This window comes from Pelecanus crispus, chromosome 7, assembly GCF_030463565.1.
Source record: "Pelecanus crispus isolate bPelCri1 chromosome 7, bPelCri1.pri, whole genome shotgun sequence".
NCBI lineage: Eukaryota > Metazoa > Chordata > Aves > Pelecaniformes > Pelecanidae > Pelecanus > Pelecanus crispus.
Window position 1 is genome coordinate 34,482,373 of NC_134649.1, and position 14,965 is coordinate 34,497,337.

The 14,965-nt window shown below is 63.2% G+C and overlaps 1 protein-coding gene across 1 annotated transcript; it reads right to left on the bottom strand.

The window, feature by feature from the left end:
* Nucleotides 1–2,855: 2,855 nt before the first annotated feature.
* Nucleotides 2,856–14,480, bottom strand: SEMA3G (semaphorin 3G). Its single transcript, XM_075714679.1, has 16 exons — nucleotides 14,381–14,480; nucleotides 10,130–10,290; nucleotides 9,030–9,092; nucleotides 7,337–7,456; nucleotides 6,558–6,648; nucleotides 6,332–6,448; nucleotides 6,003–6,145; nucleotides 5,808–5,922; nucleotides 5,638–5,707; nucleotides 5,285–5,429; nucleotides 4,780–5,011; nucleotides 4,572–4,663; nucleotides 4,287–4,328; nucleotides 3,877–4,102; nucleotides 3,425–3,564; nucleotides 2,856–3,320 (listed from the first exon to the last, which is right to left on the bottom strand). The coding sequence occupies exons 1-16, from the start codon at nucleotides 14,478–14,480 to the stop codon at nucleotides 2,856–2,858; spliced, it is 2,322 nt and encodes a 773-aa protein (XP_075570794.1).
* Between the last annotated feature and the right edge of the window lie 485 nt (nucleotides 14,481–14,965).

Genomic DNA, 14,965 nt, shown 5'->3' on the forward strand with positions numbered 1-14,965 from the left:
TGCGCGACGCCGTGTGACGTCAGCGCGCGCCGCGCCACGCCACATCGGTCTCGAGGGGGGTGGCGGTGGCGGCGCCACAAAGGTCCCGCGGTGGCGGGGGAGGCCTGGGAGGGCCTGGGGGGCTGGCGCCTCGGCCCTCGGCTTTGGCCTCTCCCTGCCCCGCCTCAGGGCTTCGCCCGCCGGAAGCGGAGCGCAGCGGGTACTCTAGACTGGGCCTGGGGCTCGACAGCCCAGAGCACCCCGTGCGGCCTATGGTGAGGGGCCTGGGCCTGGGCCTGTCGTGAGGGCCTGGGCCGCCCTGTGTTGAGGTCTGAGGGCTCCCAGCGAGGCTGGGGCCAGCCGTACCGGCCCTGGCCCAGCCAGCAGCTCCACTTAACGCCGCCTCGGAGGCTGGAAGGCTCCCAGGGCGAGCAGGCGCCCCAGCACTGCTCTTCCTTAGGAAGCGGGCTAAGAATAGGACCCGGATCCGTGGCTGCGCCTGTCCCCGTCCCCCCGCCCCCCGTGGCTTTGTTCTGCAGCTGTTCCTACGCACGCCCCATCCCCCAGCGCTCCCCTCACCCTACTGCTGCCCCAGGGACAGGGCTGGCTGGCAGCACCAAGACCCAGGTAGGGCTTGTTCCCCTCATGCAGAGGAGATGGGGGGCAACAGCACCATACCTGCCCACCGGAGTTGTCTCCTTCCACCCCCCTGGGGTGGGTGAGGACGTGCTCATGTTCATTCAGCCCCCGGAAATTTCCAGGGACCCAGGTTGCCTCTGTTGGCTGGTTATAATGAGACAAGGCTGGAACATGAGCCATGCAGAGCCCCTGACAAAAGCCCTTCTACTCCAGCCTTGCTGCTGTAAACATACCCAGGAGGGCCAGGCTCAGCCACCGCAGAGATTTACGGAGATTTGCCAGGAGGGGGAGGCTTCTTTGGGAACTGGTTTCTTCTGGTCTTTGTTCCTGCTCAGTTTGAAACATCACTGGCCCCTGTGTCACCTCCAGCCTCTGCCGCAGTTCACCTCAGGGCCAGGTCCCGCACATAGCAGAGGCCCCGGAACCCCCTCTCACTGCCTTCCCTGGGATGGGCAGCCCAGCCCCTGCTCTGCCCAGCACAGGGGGTTGCTTGGAGGCAACGGGGCGCAGGCGTTTCGGCGGCATGGCTCGCTGCAAGCGCTTCAGAGCCATTAAATCCAGTCCCTGAGGAATCAGACTTCTGTCTCTTATTTCTGGCTTTACACCCATGTCCCTCCTTGTCTCTACTTGTTGCTTATCATTCTCCTGTGCCCCCCAGGCCTGCGATTAACCAAATCCACGTGCTTGGCTCCAGTCTGGCCTGTAAATCAGTGCTCCCGACTCCCCTCCCCTCCCTGCAGGATGCATCCCGGCCCGCCAGCCCCACCACAGCTCTCCCATCCCATGCAGGCACCCTGAGTTTGCAGGAGAGGTGGGATGGGTTGCAGGAGAAGAGGATTGGGACCCACAGCTCCCATCCACAGGCACACCGTGGGACAGGGCAGCGCTGCCGGGGGACTTTGCTCCCATCAAAGGCACCGTGGTGAGCCGTGGTGCTCCACTACTGCAGCACAAACACACACACAGGGAGGAGCGATGATATCATGACCTGGCTTTGCACGAGCTATTTAGGGGGTTTAATTATTATTTTTTTTTTTTTCTTTCCCGTTCCTCTGCCTCTGAACAATGCCTGTCCCAGCAGCGCCGTGGTTCACACCATTGTGTTGGGGCTGCCCTGCCTCAGGAAGGGGGAGATCCTTATCACCCCAGGCTGACCAGGCGAGTGAGCTCATGTTGGGTGAGGAAAGCAAGTGAGCACCTTGCTAACAGCCTGGGACGGTGCTGGCAGCCTGTGGGTGCTCTCCATGCACATACCCCCCCCAACCCCTGCATTTGGGGGGGGCCTTGGAGACTGTTTTAGCTCCACCAGGCAGCATCAAGCCCCCCCAAACCAGCCTTGTCCCACCCAGCCCTGCAGGGCCACCAACCACCAGAAACACACACAGGGTGAGGTGCAGCCCCCCCCCAAACTGTGCTGGGGCCACCTTCTTCTGCATGTCCTGCTCCCGCCCGGGCACAGGGATGACGGTGGCATCAGTGCCTCTCCCGTGTTTACCCAGGAACGGGTCTAACCTGCCCGCAGCCATTTGCTTGCCTCCCCAACCCTGCCCAGCCCTAAAATGGTCTGTGGTGGGGGGGACAGAGGGGAAGAGGGGGAGCTGCACCCAGACACAGGCTGGCACTGCTGAGCGTGTCCTGGTGCCACAGGGTAGGCTGGAAGGAGTCCTGTCCCCCAGGGTACGCCCTGGGCAGCATGGCACGGCTCCAGCTTCCCGGGGACAGTGGACAACAGGGCTCATGCTGGGCATGGAGTCTTTTTGGGGTAATGCTTAGTTTTTCCCCCTATGAGAGCAGGCATCACCTTTCCCAGGCCCCATGCTGGCATGGAAAGAGCCTGGAGCCATCAGCCGCTCCCTGTGGCACCACGCTCGGCCCCTTTATTTGCGGAGAAAGCCAGCCAGCAATCTCCCCGGGGTGATGGCACAGCGGTGGCACCACACGTGCTGAGCCCCATCCCGCCCCGGTGACTGTGGCCCCACACCTGCCACAGCACCCAGCAAGAACAAGGTGGGGGCCAACACATCCCACTACACCGCCCATTTTGGAGGTGGTCCTGCAGCCACCGAGGGTGATGGGGACCTGCCCAGGAGCTGGCCTTGGCACCCCATCCACCACAGCCAGGGGGACCAGGCTGGTGCTGCTGCAAGCCACCCACCAGGGCACAGGCCCCCGGGGCTGCCAGCAGCACGGGGAGCTGGTTCTTGCCCATGGCCACCCCACATCTGTTACCCTGCCCTCTAAGTGGCCGCTGCTTGCCGGGGCACGCGGTTCCTCTCGCCATGGGGTTTGGCCATCCGTCCCTTCTTGCCCATGTCCACGCCAGCCAGGGCGTGCTTGGCCTGGGCCAGCTTGCTCTTGCGGTGGTGGGGGCGGCTGCCGCACCAGAGGCGAGCACAGTACTCCTCCACCCGCCGCAGGTTTTGGGAGTTGATGAGGTGCATGATGTCCTTGAACCAGGTTTTGGGAGCCTGTGGTGCCAGCCGGGGCTCAGGGCAAGGTAGGTACGGAGGCTCGTCCCCCCACTCCCGATGGAAGGTGTGTGCCAGCTGCTCGCTGGCAATCACCTCCAAGGCCGTCTTGGCCACTGTCTGGGTGAAGCCATGCTCCAGTGTTTTGCAATAGTAGATGCCGGCGTCATGGCGGTGCAGCTTGCGGAAGAGCAGCCCTTGCTCCATCTGCAGGATCCGCTCGTCCGTCTTCACCTGTTGGCCACCATGAGGTTGGGGGGGGGGGAGGTCCAGGTCTGGCCCCACATCCCTCCTGTGTCCTTGCAAGGGGAGCAAGGCAGGTGCAGGGGGAACCTCACCTCGTCCCGCTGCTCGTCAGGGGGCCTCTGGACGAACCACTGCACGCTGGCCTGTGGGGACCGGGGCGTGCACTCCAGGAAGGTGCTGTTGTCCTCTGCCCCATAAAGGACCTTCTCCTCAACGTTCTCAAAGTCATCCACTGGGGCAAAGACAGGCATGGGCTCATGGGGAGGGCAGAGCCAGGCTTCCACGCTCCTGAGTGTCAGCCCTCCCGGGCCACCATGTGGCTTGAGTCCCCTTCTCCCCCTCTCCCTGGGGACAGACACCAGCCCCAGCAGCACCCACCTTCTCTTGGGGCACCCCTTGGTCTATGGGGTGGGGAGACGAGGGTGGCCCAGCCCACCTGGGACAGCCGCAAGCCCCTCTGTGTGCCGAGAGCTGCGGATGCTGAGAATCTCAGGGCACCTGGACGAGCCCCTCACTCAGCCCTGTGGGCCCCCCAGCCTCTCACCGGTCAGGTTCTGGTCCAGACACTGGTGCACAGGGTTGCCATGGCGGACGTTCTGGCGGCGATAGCGGCGCTTGCCAGAGGGCTGGTAGCGGGTGCAGGCGGTGCCGTCCCAGGCGCAGTAGGGATCCCTGGCCAGGCAGCATTCGGCGCAAGCTGTGCCGTAGGTCTCACACCGGTGCAGCCGTACCTGGGCCACCCCCAGGCTGGAGCCCACGTAAAGAGTTTGCTGGGGGAACAGCACCGAGATGGTGAAGCTGGCAGCCCCCGTGGGCATGGTGCCCAGGGTGCCCAGCCAGGACCCCCCCAGGGCAAGCACCATGCGGGCTTTGAGAGGCTGGTGACAACAGGCCAGTCCCTCCTGGTCGCCTGCCCTGTCCCCAGCCCTGTGGGCGAGCTGTGTCCGTACTCACACGCTTGACGGAGATCTCCATCTGGGTGATGGGCACAGGTGCCTGCAGAGGAGGAGAGCAGACATGAAGCTGGCGAAAACCTCGCCACAGAGACCCCAGCTCACTCAGAGTCACCAGGGCTTTGGGGGGCTACTGGGAATGTTTTTGGGGAGGGTGAAAACACCCCTGAGATGTCCCAGTGCCCAACAGTGCGGTGACAGCCCTGACCCTCCGTACCCATGTGTGTCCCCAACCTGAGCCCACACTGCTGCCCCCGTCCCTTGCAAGCGGGGCAGCAAATGGCACCTTAAAAACCTGCAGCTCCTCCAGGATGACTTCCTCAGTCGCGGCCGAGCTTGTCTTCTGCAGGACCACCACCTTCAGCACCGAGCCAGCGTCTGTAGGGAGGATGAGGATGGAGGTGTGAGCACCCTGCCACCACGCACCCCAGCAGCGTGTCCACCAGTAGCCCCAACAGTGGGGCTCCTTCCTGCATGCCACTCTTGCCGCTCACCCGTCCCGAGGAAGAGGACATCGTGCTGCCCATCCTCAGCCTCCACCCGGTCCACCACAAGCTGGCGCAGGCGGTGAGGCAGGTCGGTCTTCACTAGGAGGGGCCGGCGGTGCCGGGGGTACACGGGCTTGTACATGAGGGGGTGAGCACGGGCGAAGCGCAGCACCTCGTCGGGGAAGTCCTTGGTGGTGCCGTACTGCCGCCGGGGCTGGTTGGTGGTCTTGCTGGGACACTGCGGGGAGGAGAGGGGACCAGCTCAGCCCAGCCACCCCAGCACCCATCCCTCCTTCCTCCTCCATCACCCTGCAGAGCTGGTTTGGGTCCCTCCCCACCTTCCAATTTGGGATCCATCTTCTCCACCCCTTTGCCAGACCTTGGTCCCTAGCTGTCCCAGGGTGGATCCCATAGGGAGCCCATCCCAGCAGGTGAGAAGATGGGGGATTTCCCCCCCCACAAGAGCAATCAGAGGAGCAGAGGGGACCCTGAGCTCCAGGGAGTCACTCACCACGCCCGGCCGTGGGTAGGGCACCCTGCCCTCGTAGGCGCCCCACTGGTGGTGGGGGCTCTCCCGGTGTGCAAAGGGCCCATTGAAGACCTCCCGGATGTCGGCCATGCGGTACACACAGACAGCGGAGCCCTGGAAGACATTGCTGAAAGAGATCGGTGAACGGGGTGAGCAGAGCCATGCTCGGCACCAGCGGCATCGGTGCGGGGCATGGGAGCACTGACACCTCTGTATGGCCCAGGGCAGAACTGGCAGAGGTTGGGGAGCAGCCAGCAGCTACCTGGAGCCGGTGACAGGGAAGGGCATGGACAGCTGCAGCTAGATGTCCCCCAGGCTGGAGCTGGACCACCCACCTGATGGTGCTGAAGAGGGCATAGATCTCCGGGCTCTTCCCATCCTTCGTCCTCAGCAAGAAGACATCCTCTGGGAATGAAACCATGGGGTTTCCCAAACCAGTGGCTTCCCAAAGCCACCAACTAAGGGACCAGCCCTGGTGAGGTCCCCAGCTCTATGCACTCCTTACCCAGCTCATCGAAGTGGGTGTCGATGCCACCAGGGCCGGGGACAGAGCACACCAGACGGGCTTTGTTGAAGGTACTCCACTTGTTCACTAGCACCCTCTGGCCACCAGCATCATTCTGCAGGGACAAGGGAGCATCAGGGCCACCACTGTGACTTGGTGCATCCCTGTCCCCCACAGTCCCCATCAGCATCTTACCACACAGACCCGTGCCACCTGGCTGACGATGGCATGCTCCTTGCTGTCTGCCTCCACCACCTTCTCCGTGAAGAAGAAATAGGCTTTGTCGTTGTCCCGATCATTGTTGTCCGGGATCAAGTGGGCTGCCACAAATTTGGGGTCTACGAGCAAGAGTCGGGCACATCAGGTGAGGACCCCCAGACCCTGCTGCCCCAGTGCCTTTCCCTGCTCGTACCTGGCATGGGGGATGCCGCACCATGGCCAGCAGATGCCACGGCCACTGCAAGGCTGTGGTCCCCGGCATTAGCCCAGCCAGGGGGGATGGAGGGGCAGAGGGGAGCCATTACCATTGAGTAAGCGCTGGTCCACCTCAGTGCGCAAGGCAGAGCGGGTCCCCGTGCTGCGGAAGATGCCAGGATCACGGCCCAAGAAATCTGCAGTGAGGCCAGCATACAGCTCCCCACCTGGCAAAAACACCCCACTGCGGGGCTGAGAGCCAGCCCTGGCTGGCACAGGGACCATCCCTGGTCCCAGCACCCCAAAGGCTCTCCATTCCCAAGGAAGACAACCCACCAATGACGGTGCTGGCGAAAGCACGGCTGGGCTCATGCGGGCATCTGCCCCGGCCGGTCTCCATGCTGGCAGGGTCTAGGCTGAAGGTGTGCTGGGCGAGGGGGAGCAGGCAGGGAGCAGGCAGGTGAGACCCCAGCCATGCCCCGGGCAGCGGGGCCATGCCTGGGCATGCAGGGGCTGGTGCTGGTCCCAGCCCAGCTTGCAGGCCCCTCGCTGCAAGCATCCACAACACCAGCACTCCCAAAGGGACCCTCTGGAAGCAGGATCCATGCTTTTTGAGGCAAGTCAGATGCTATGAGGATGCACAGCAACCGGAGGGACCTGCCAGCCCCACCGCTCACCCATCAGCCTGGCCGGAGGCATTGTGGTACAGGCAGGGATCCTGCTGCCCGCACAGTGCCAGGCCGTGAAGAGGAAACAGAAGGCCCTGCCTTTCCAGCCCAGCCAACCTGATTTATGAGCAGCAGGCTGGGAGAGAAGGAAATGCCACCCACACCGCAGCCCCTGGCAGGACAGCAGCCCAGGGGACACATCTGGAAAGGTGATGCCAGGCCAGAAAGGTGGTGGAGTTGGGGAGGGGGTAGGTAGCACAAGGGCAAAGGGGCAACAGGGAGCTGGTTCCTACCCCCCCAGTATTCAGCACAGAGCAAACACCACATCCAGCATCCCAGAGCAGTCCCGGAGCCCCCCAGAAAGGAGGCGGAAGATGGGGATCTACCTCCCAGGGGTGTCCCACCAGGGATGCTCAGGACGGCCACCCCACCGTGGTGCTGCCCTACCTCGCCACGGTGCCCCACGTAGACGAAGGCACAGACGGGGTGGAAGGCACCCGTCCCGCAGACCAGCAAGTGCGTCCGGTTGTAGGGGTGCAGCACACGGATGTAGTTGGCACAGTCGGTCTGGGGGGACAGCAGGGGAGGGGAACGCTTGTGGGGAGCTCAGTGCTTCGCCCACCCCCAGCTCCCTGCCTCTGCCTGGGGCCCCATGGCGATGGGCGAGCCCCAGCCCTGGCTCCCTGGGCTGCACCCAGGCTCTCTGCGCTCACCCTGGTGCCAGGGGTGCGAGATGGCAGCTTGCACCCACCGGCAGGGCTTGCATGGACTTGATCTGGGTGGACCCCAGCCCATTGCAAAAGGACGGTGCTTTTTACAGCTCCTCCTGCTGCTGAGAGCATCCCCGGAGGAACCACGTGTGATCCAGCTGGCACCCGGCCATCTCCTGCCCACCAGCACCCATGTGCTCACCCCATCACACAGCCCACGCCGGCCAGAGCAGCAAGGTCACCCACCCAGCCCCAAGCCCCTGGGGACCCTCCTCTTCCTGGCACCCAGGACGTGACCAGATGCAGGGACGTCCTCCCCCCTCATGTTCCTGCTTGTGTCAGGGATGAAACAAAAGGAGGAAACGTGGGAGACGGAGACGGATACCCATGGGCATCCTCGGCTGCCTCCAGGACAGCCCCGATCGCTACTGTCTGGGATTGTCACCTTCTACCAGGGGCCAGTAGCGGTGACACCCCTGGGGCTGGAGACCTGCCACCTTTGACCCCGTGCGGTCTCTCCTGGCAGTTCCCGCTGGAAAAGGGCTCCCATCCTTCTCCTGCTCAGGCACCGCCACCATTAGCTCGGCAGCTCCCCCCGGCAAGCACCAGCCCTGCCTGCCCCCCATCGTCCCCCCAGACAGGACGCGAGGCCCCTCGTCTGCTGGGAACACCGCCACCGACCTGCCCCGGGGGTTCCCAGCCTCCCTGCTGTTTATTTTCCCTTTGCAAAGAGCCTCTAAAATAGCAAGTTAAAAAAAATATATATGTTCAAGAAAAATAAAAAATCAAGCCTGCCCCAGCTTGGATCTGTCGGTGAGAGCTTGTAAAATAAACACACAGAGCAGGACAGGGACTCTGGGGAGTAATTAGTCTGGGCCAGAGGAGCCTCAGGGACTTTCTCCCCACCGCAGTCCTGTTCCATATTGGGGCAGGGGGGATGCAAAGCGGGGTAAGGTTTGGGGAGCGAGGTCACTGAACCTGAGTGAGCTACACATTTCCCACTATCAGGGGCGGCCAGGATGAGCCAGACCACGTCGCTGGGGTCCAGAGCACAGCACGGGGCTTTCAGTTCCTCCGAGCTCAGGTCTCCAAGCCCAGCTATCGCTGCCCACTCGGTGCAGCCATGTTTGGGGCACGCTGGCCACCGCTCTGCAGCCATGGGGCTGAGCAGAGCCCCAGAGATGAGATTTCCAGAGCCTGGCGCAAGAGTCTCTTGTGGCCAGGCTTGGTTGCCAACTCCCTGCCTCAGTTTCCCTCACGCACCAGGATGGTCCCTTGCTCTGCCCCAGCACTAACTGGCCTGCGAGCCCCACAGGGCCGTATCCAGCGGGATGACATGGCACAGCCCCGGTGTGGGGGGAGCCAGCTGGCACAGGGGCGCAAGAGGACCCCCCCAACTCGGGGCAGAGCACACATGGGGCAAGACTCACCCCTGGGTCCTTCCCCTTCTGAAAACACTCCTCCGTCTGCCCAGGGAGGGGTGGCCAGTAGATCTGAAACACAAAGGACCTGTTGGAGCAAGGAGGGAGGGACAGCAGGGACCCAGCCTTGCAAATATATGTCCCCAGGCTACCGGTGGCATGGTGATGGAGAGAGGGACCGAGAGAGGGACCAACAGCTCCCCAGAGCCCACCCAGCCCAGGATTCCTACCCCGTGACTCAGGGCAGGACCATTCCTCCTGCCAGCAGTCACAGCCTGCAGCCGGGCTGGATTTGGGTGGTCATGCTGGGGATGGCCAGAGCTGGCCTGGAAGGGGGTGGACTTGTGGGTGGCGTGGGGAAAGGACGCTGGGGGATAGCAGGGAGTGATGGAGCCTGAGTCCCCTACAGCCTTCAGCAGCTCCCGGACCAAGGGCAGCTTGGGTACACAAGCCCTTGACCCCATCGCAGTGACCCAGCACACCAAAGGGCACTTCATTTCCTTCTCCACTTTCTTTGACTAGAAACAGCCCAGAGCCACGTTAAAAAAACAAGTCAAAGTGGAGAGGGTGAAGGAGGAGGGGAACCACCACTCAGCATTGTTGCTCTGGTCCATCACCTATCCCACCAAGGAGCCAGGAGAGGTCTGGGGGCTTTGCCAGCTGAGCCCTGGCACAGCTCATTGCAGTGATGGATGCTTTTAGCTCCTTGTCTCTGCAGGCATTCACCTGTATATTTGGCCCGTGAAGGGGATGCCCAGATGGGGGTGAAGAGCACTTGCTCTCCCGATGGCAGCTTTTTAGGACAGCGGGGTCTTGAGACCCCACTCAGCACCCAGGACTCACAGGTGGGCTGTGCCACTGGCTACCAACCATGGCTAATTGCTGAGTAATTGCCCTGCAGCCACCATGGCCAGCCCTCCCTTGCCAAGCAGCACAAGTTTTCAGATGCATTTCAGGGCACTTGGGATGGGCACATCCCCAGGGCCCATCTTGCTTCAGGGTGGCTTCACCTGGCATGGCTGGGCAGCATCTGCTCAGAGGGGTGAGGGGTGCACGGGGGGCCAGGGTGGGGATGGAGACCCCGGGGTGCTCAGCAGGACCCAGCTCACCTCCTTGGTGTCCGCACTGGTGCCATCCAGGAGCAGGGAGTAGAGCACATCCTTCCCCCCGATGAAGAGCCGGTCACGGTACTCATCCAGGTAGAGGGAGCGGAAGCCCAGGAAGCCTCGGTGGCCAAAGAAGAGGACAGAGCGGTTGGTGCCCAAAAGCTCTGCCAAGAAGGGAGAGAAGCATCAGGAGGAGCCATCGCAGCCCCAAAGACCCACAGGGTGTCACAAGCACCGCTCACCCCAAATGTCCCCTCCTGGCCGTGGGCATAAGTGCTCGCCTCGTGCCTGGGGGACATCCTGCTCCCCAGAGGCCTCTGTCACGTTCCTCCATTTGCTGTGCACACCAGGGTCACCCAGATTCCAGCCCATGGCTCATCCCGCCCGGACAAGGCAGCCCTGCAGCCCCGAGCTGTAACCCAACACGAGGACAGGAGGGAAAAGCGATGGATAACGTCCCACAGCTAAGTGCCTTCTCACACCCCTGGAAGCCCCCCAACCCGGGGCCCAGCTGTCAGAGGATGCTGCGGCAAAGGGGCATCACAGCAAGGAAAAATGGAGAGGGGTGCCGTGCGTGTTCCCAGCCTCCAAATGTCCCTCACACCTGCTTGGGAAATGTGAAAGGATGCTTGGACCCCCACCCTGGTGGTGGCACCAAGGGGTCCTGGCTTTTCAGGGGACAACCAGAGGGCTGCAATGTGTGCAGAGGCAGGAGGGTCCCTCCGAGCTGCTGCTTCTGAGTATCATGGAGCTGTCCCAGGACCAGCAGAAGAGCTGTTCCCAGCTGCTGCGGGCAGCAGCATCCATCTCCTTCCCTTCCCGGAGGTGCAGGCATCCCAGCCTCACCCTGCCCAGGTGCTGCTCTCCCTCCCAGCCGAGGGCAAATCCATGGAGCCAGCAGGCAGCAGAGTCCCAAGCAAGTTTGCCCACAGCAAGATTCCATTGAACCACCCTAGGCTCCTGCCGTGGCCGTGCTGCAGCAAGTCAGGGTGCATGAGAGCCTGGCAAAGCCCGTGCCTGCCGTCAGCCCCAGGCTGGGCTCACGCAGAGCCCAGGAGGGTGGCGAGAACGGACACGGGGTGGGCAGAAAGCGGCTCCTGCACCCCCCAGGTGCCAGCCAGGGACACAACAGCAGGCACCCACCCAGCCAGTGCCATGAGGAAACTGGCACACAAAGCCCACCGCCACCGCCATCAGACCTCGCTGTTGGGAAGGCTTCCTCCCCACCGTGCCACAGGGACAGCACTTGGGGAACGGCACTGGCACAGGGATGCTGCATCCCTAGGATGGACATCACCTCCCGGCACCCCCGAGAGCCCGAAAAAACAGGGTCTGATGGTCAAGGCTCCTGAAGCAGGTCCAAGTCCAAATCCCACAGGATGCCAAGGGGACCCTCACGGTGACGATGACGCGAGGGCAGTGGCATAACTGGCTCCCGGTGGGAAATGACTTTCAGGGTCAGCAGGCCAAAAACCGCGGCACGGTGGCGCCTGCCCAGCTGCTGCAGAGGGAGAGGGCAAGAGGGAGCGGCTCAGCTTCACCCAGCTCTGAAACCCCCTCCCAGCGACCGCCCCAACCCCTGGCCAGGCCACTGCAACTGCCAGGCAGAGGAGGAGGAAGACAAAGCGCCATTGATAAGCGCAGCCATGTCCCCAGACACCCTCCACCGGGGAAGACTGCCAGCCGCCGCTGCTGACCCCAGGGAAATCCCCAGCCTGAGCATTCCCCATGCATGTCCCCATGGGAGAGGAGGGTGGCACTGGGACAAGCCCAGCTGCCAGCAGCCCAGGACACTGGGGTACCAAGCTCTGCTCTTGCTGTGGGGAACATTTGTCACCTCCAGTGAGGAGGTGGCCAGTGGCACAATGCCCCCTTCCTGGTGGGAAATGCCTCTTCTGGGACCTGCAAGGGAGACAGGGTCCCTCCCCGGGGGTGGACGGCCACCTCCACCCCATCACACACAGCTCCCATCCCCGCCAAGTCACTCGAGGGCAGTGCCAGTGCCCTAACTGGTGATGCTGGTGGCATGGAGGGATACAGCCCCAGCAGCTCTATCCTCACCAGGAAGACCCCCATGCCTGCAAGCAGAGCTGGCACCAGGGGCCCCTCCAGCCCCATTTCCCCAGGGCATACCCTCCGCCCTGTGCCCTCCCAGCATCTCAGGTCCTCCCATATCGCCGGGCCCAGCCCGGGAAAGCGCTGTCGTCTCCTTCTATTCTTGCCCTGCAATAATATTTTCCCAGCTCAGAATAACATTGGCAAAGTCGTTGGACTCCTTTTATTGTTTCAGACGAGGCTTCCCCCTCTCCCCCAGTCCTGACAAATTCCTCCTGCGCCTCGGGTTACACCAGCTTGGGGCACCTTCCCCTTCCCTGGCTTCATCTCCCTGGGGAGCAGCACCCTGCCATGCTCCATCCATCTCCAGCACCCCTTTACCCACAGGGTGGGGACCCCATAGAAGCCACTCCACAAGCATGGGGGTCCCTTGGGGGAGACAGCAGAGAGCTCGGAGGGCACCGGACTGTGCAGCGATGCTCCCGGTACACGCAGCAGCAAAATGCTCTTTCCCCTCTTACACAAGCCACTCATGGAAGTCAAAGTGGAAGGAAAAGAACGGTTTGAAGTGAGAGGGAGAGCTGGGGATGCGGCCACCCCTGCACCCACAGCACAACGCCTTCCCCTATGGCCCCCCCCAAATGTCACCCTGCAGCCAGAGCCACCCGCCACGCACAGCCCAGGCCAACAAGCTAAGCACAAGCAGCTTCAGTTTGCCCCAATTTTCATTTCAGAGGCTTCTAATGGTTTTAATTGAAATTTTCCTTTTCTTTTTCTTCCCTCCAGGGAGAAGGCGGTGGCAGAATTTGTTTCATGGGAAATTTCAGTTTCTGTTTCCAGTTTGGAAGAGGAACAGAATAATCAGCTTTAGAAGAAAAAAAAAACTTCAAAAGGTTGCTTGCTCCCTGCGGGAGGCCAAGGAACCCGCCCAGCCCTGGGGAGCCCCTTGCACCTGGGGAACAGCATGGCACAGCTGGACTTTGGGCTGGAGTGGATCAGATGCCAAGCCAGACCTAAGCCCCACAACCAGGCTCTGCCAGGACCCCAAACCTCCTAGCCCTGCTGCCAAACCCAACCTGAGGACACTGATCCCACCATGGGGCAGAGCCAGGAGCCATCCCGGGTGCCTGCTGCCTCCCAGGATAAGCGGGGCCACTGCATGCCTCAGTTTCCCCCTTCCAACAGGGAGGGAGCCCCTGGGGCCGCCTGCTCTGCCCCAGGACAGAGCCAGGGATGCAGCCAGCCCATGCCCCAGGGCCAGCCTGGGCAGCACAAGGGCAGACCGCAGCTTTCCCCCGGCACAGGGTTGTGTTCTGCGGCTCCTGGGGCTCTCCGAGAACTGGGCTGCCCCAGGCCTTTTCCCTCTTTGGGAAGGGGGAAGAGATGCATTATGCAATTTATTTTATTTTAACTTTTTTAAAGCAGGTTCCTTGCTTTTAGGCAAGAAGGAAGAGATTGGGGCGCTCCAGACTCCTCTGCCAAGTTTGGCTGGAAGCAGCCCGTGGATGAAGCTGGCAAAGCGGGGAATGCAGCGAGCCAGAGCACGATCACAGGGAGAGTTTTAATTAAAACCAAACACTCCCAGCACAGCACCCCGAGGGCCCCCCTGACACCCCAGCACCCACACCCCGGTGCGGCGGGGCTCAGAGGGTGCCCGGGCTGAGCAGCACCCAGGGGACCTGCTGGGGAGCTGGGGGACCGCCTGGCTCCCCCCCAAGCAGTGTGATGGATGCTGAGCACCCACGGGGATGCCCACACCAGGGGAGCACCCACCCAACCCACAAGCCAGAGCGTGCCAGCGACAGAACAGAGCCGTGCCTCAGTTTCCCCCCACTCCACGTGGGAGACGATCCCTCATGGGAAGCGGCAGGGCTGGCGCGGACCCCGGCGGCGCACCCCCCCTTCCTCCTCCTCCTCCTCCTCCTCGGGGGCCCCCCACGTCCCGCGTGGGGAGCGGGAGAGTGCCGAGCAGCCACCCACCGAAACCCCAGCCCAAACCGAGCCTCCAGCGCAAGGTGCCCCCGCTCCCCGGCAAAAAAAAAAAAAAAAACCAAACCCAACATAAACCCGCACTTCGGGCGCAGCGCCCACAGCTCCCCAAGCCCCCACCCGGCCCCCGTGGGGGGGGAACTGAGGACACCCCTGTGTGGGCAGGCACCCCCCACGCCCCCCGCAGCAGGTGCCCCCGGCCCGGCTCACCGCGGTAGGGCAGGCGGAGCCGGGGCAGGCTGCGCCCCGCCGCCAGCAGCGCAGCCCCCAGCCAGCACACCGACACCGGCACCTGCACCGCCGCCCGCATCCCGCCGCCGCTCCCGGGGCTGCCGGCGGCACCGAGCTTTTATGGGGCCGCCGTCCGCCCGCCCCCGGCCCGCCCCGGCCCGCCCCGGCCCGGCCCCGCCGCCCCCCCCCATCCCCCGGGGGTGTCGTGCGAGGCGGGACGGCCCCAGCCCCGAGAGCTCCGTACACCCCCAAACCGTCACCTGCCCGCAGCGGTTTAGGCTTTGCTGCACCCCCCCACACCGCCGAAGAAGCAACCCCAGCCCTCCCACAGCCCCTGAACCCGGCCAGCCCCCCTGGCTCATCCCTGGGGATGGGGAGCAAGGGAGGGGAAGCGGGGGTCCGGCAGCCTTGCCCTCCTGGAGGGGTGGGAGGTGGCAGGCAGGCCTGTCCCCTGAGAATGACGCTCGGCATGGGGTGATCTCCAAGTGCTGGCAAGCACCCAGCTCTCGGGTCCCCTCTCAGCGGGCCCGCAAGCTGGGGACGCCAGGCCGGGTGGGGAAAGGG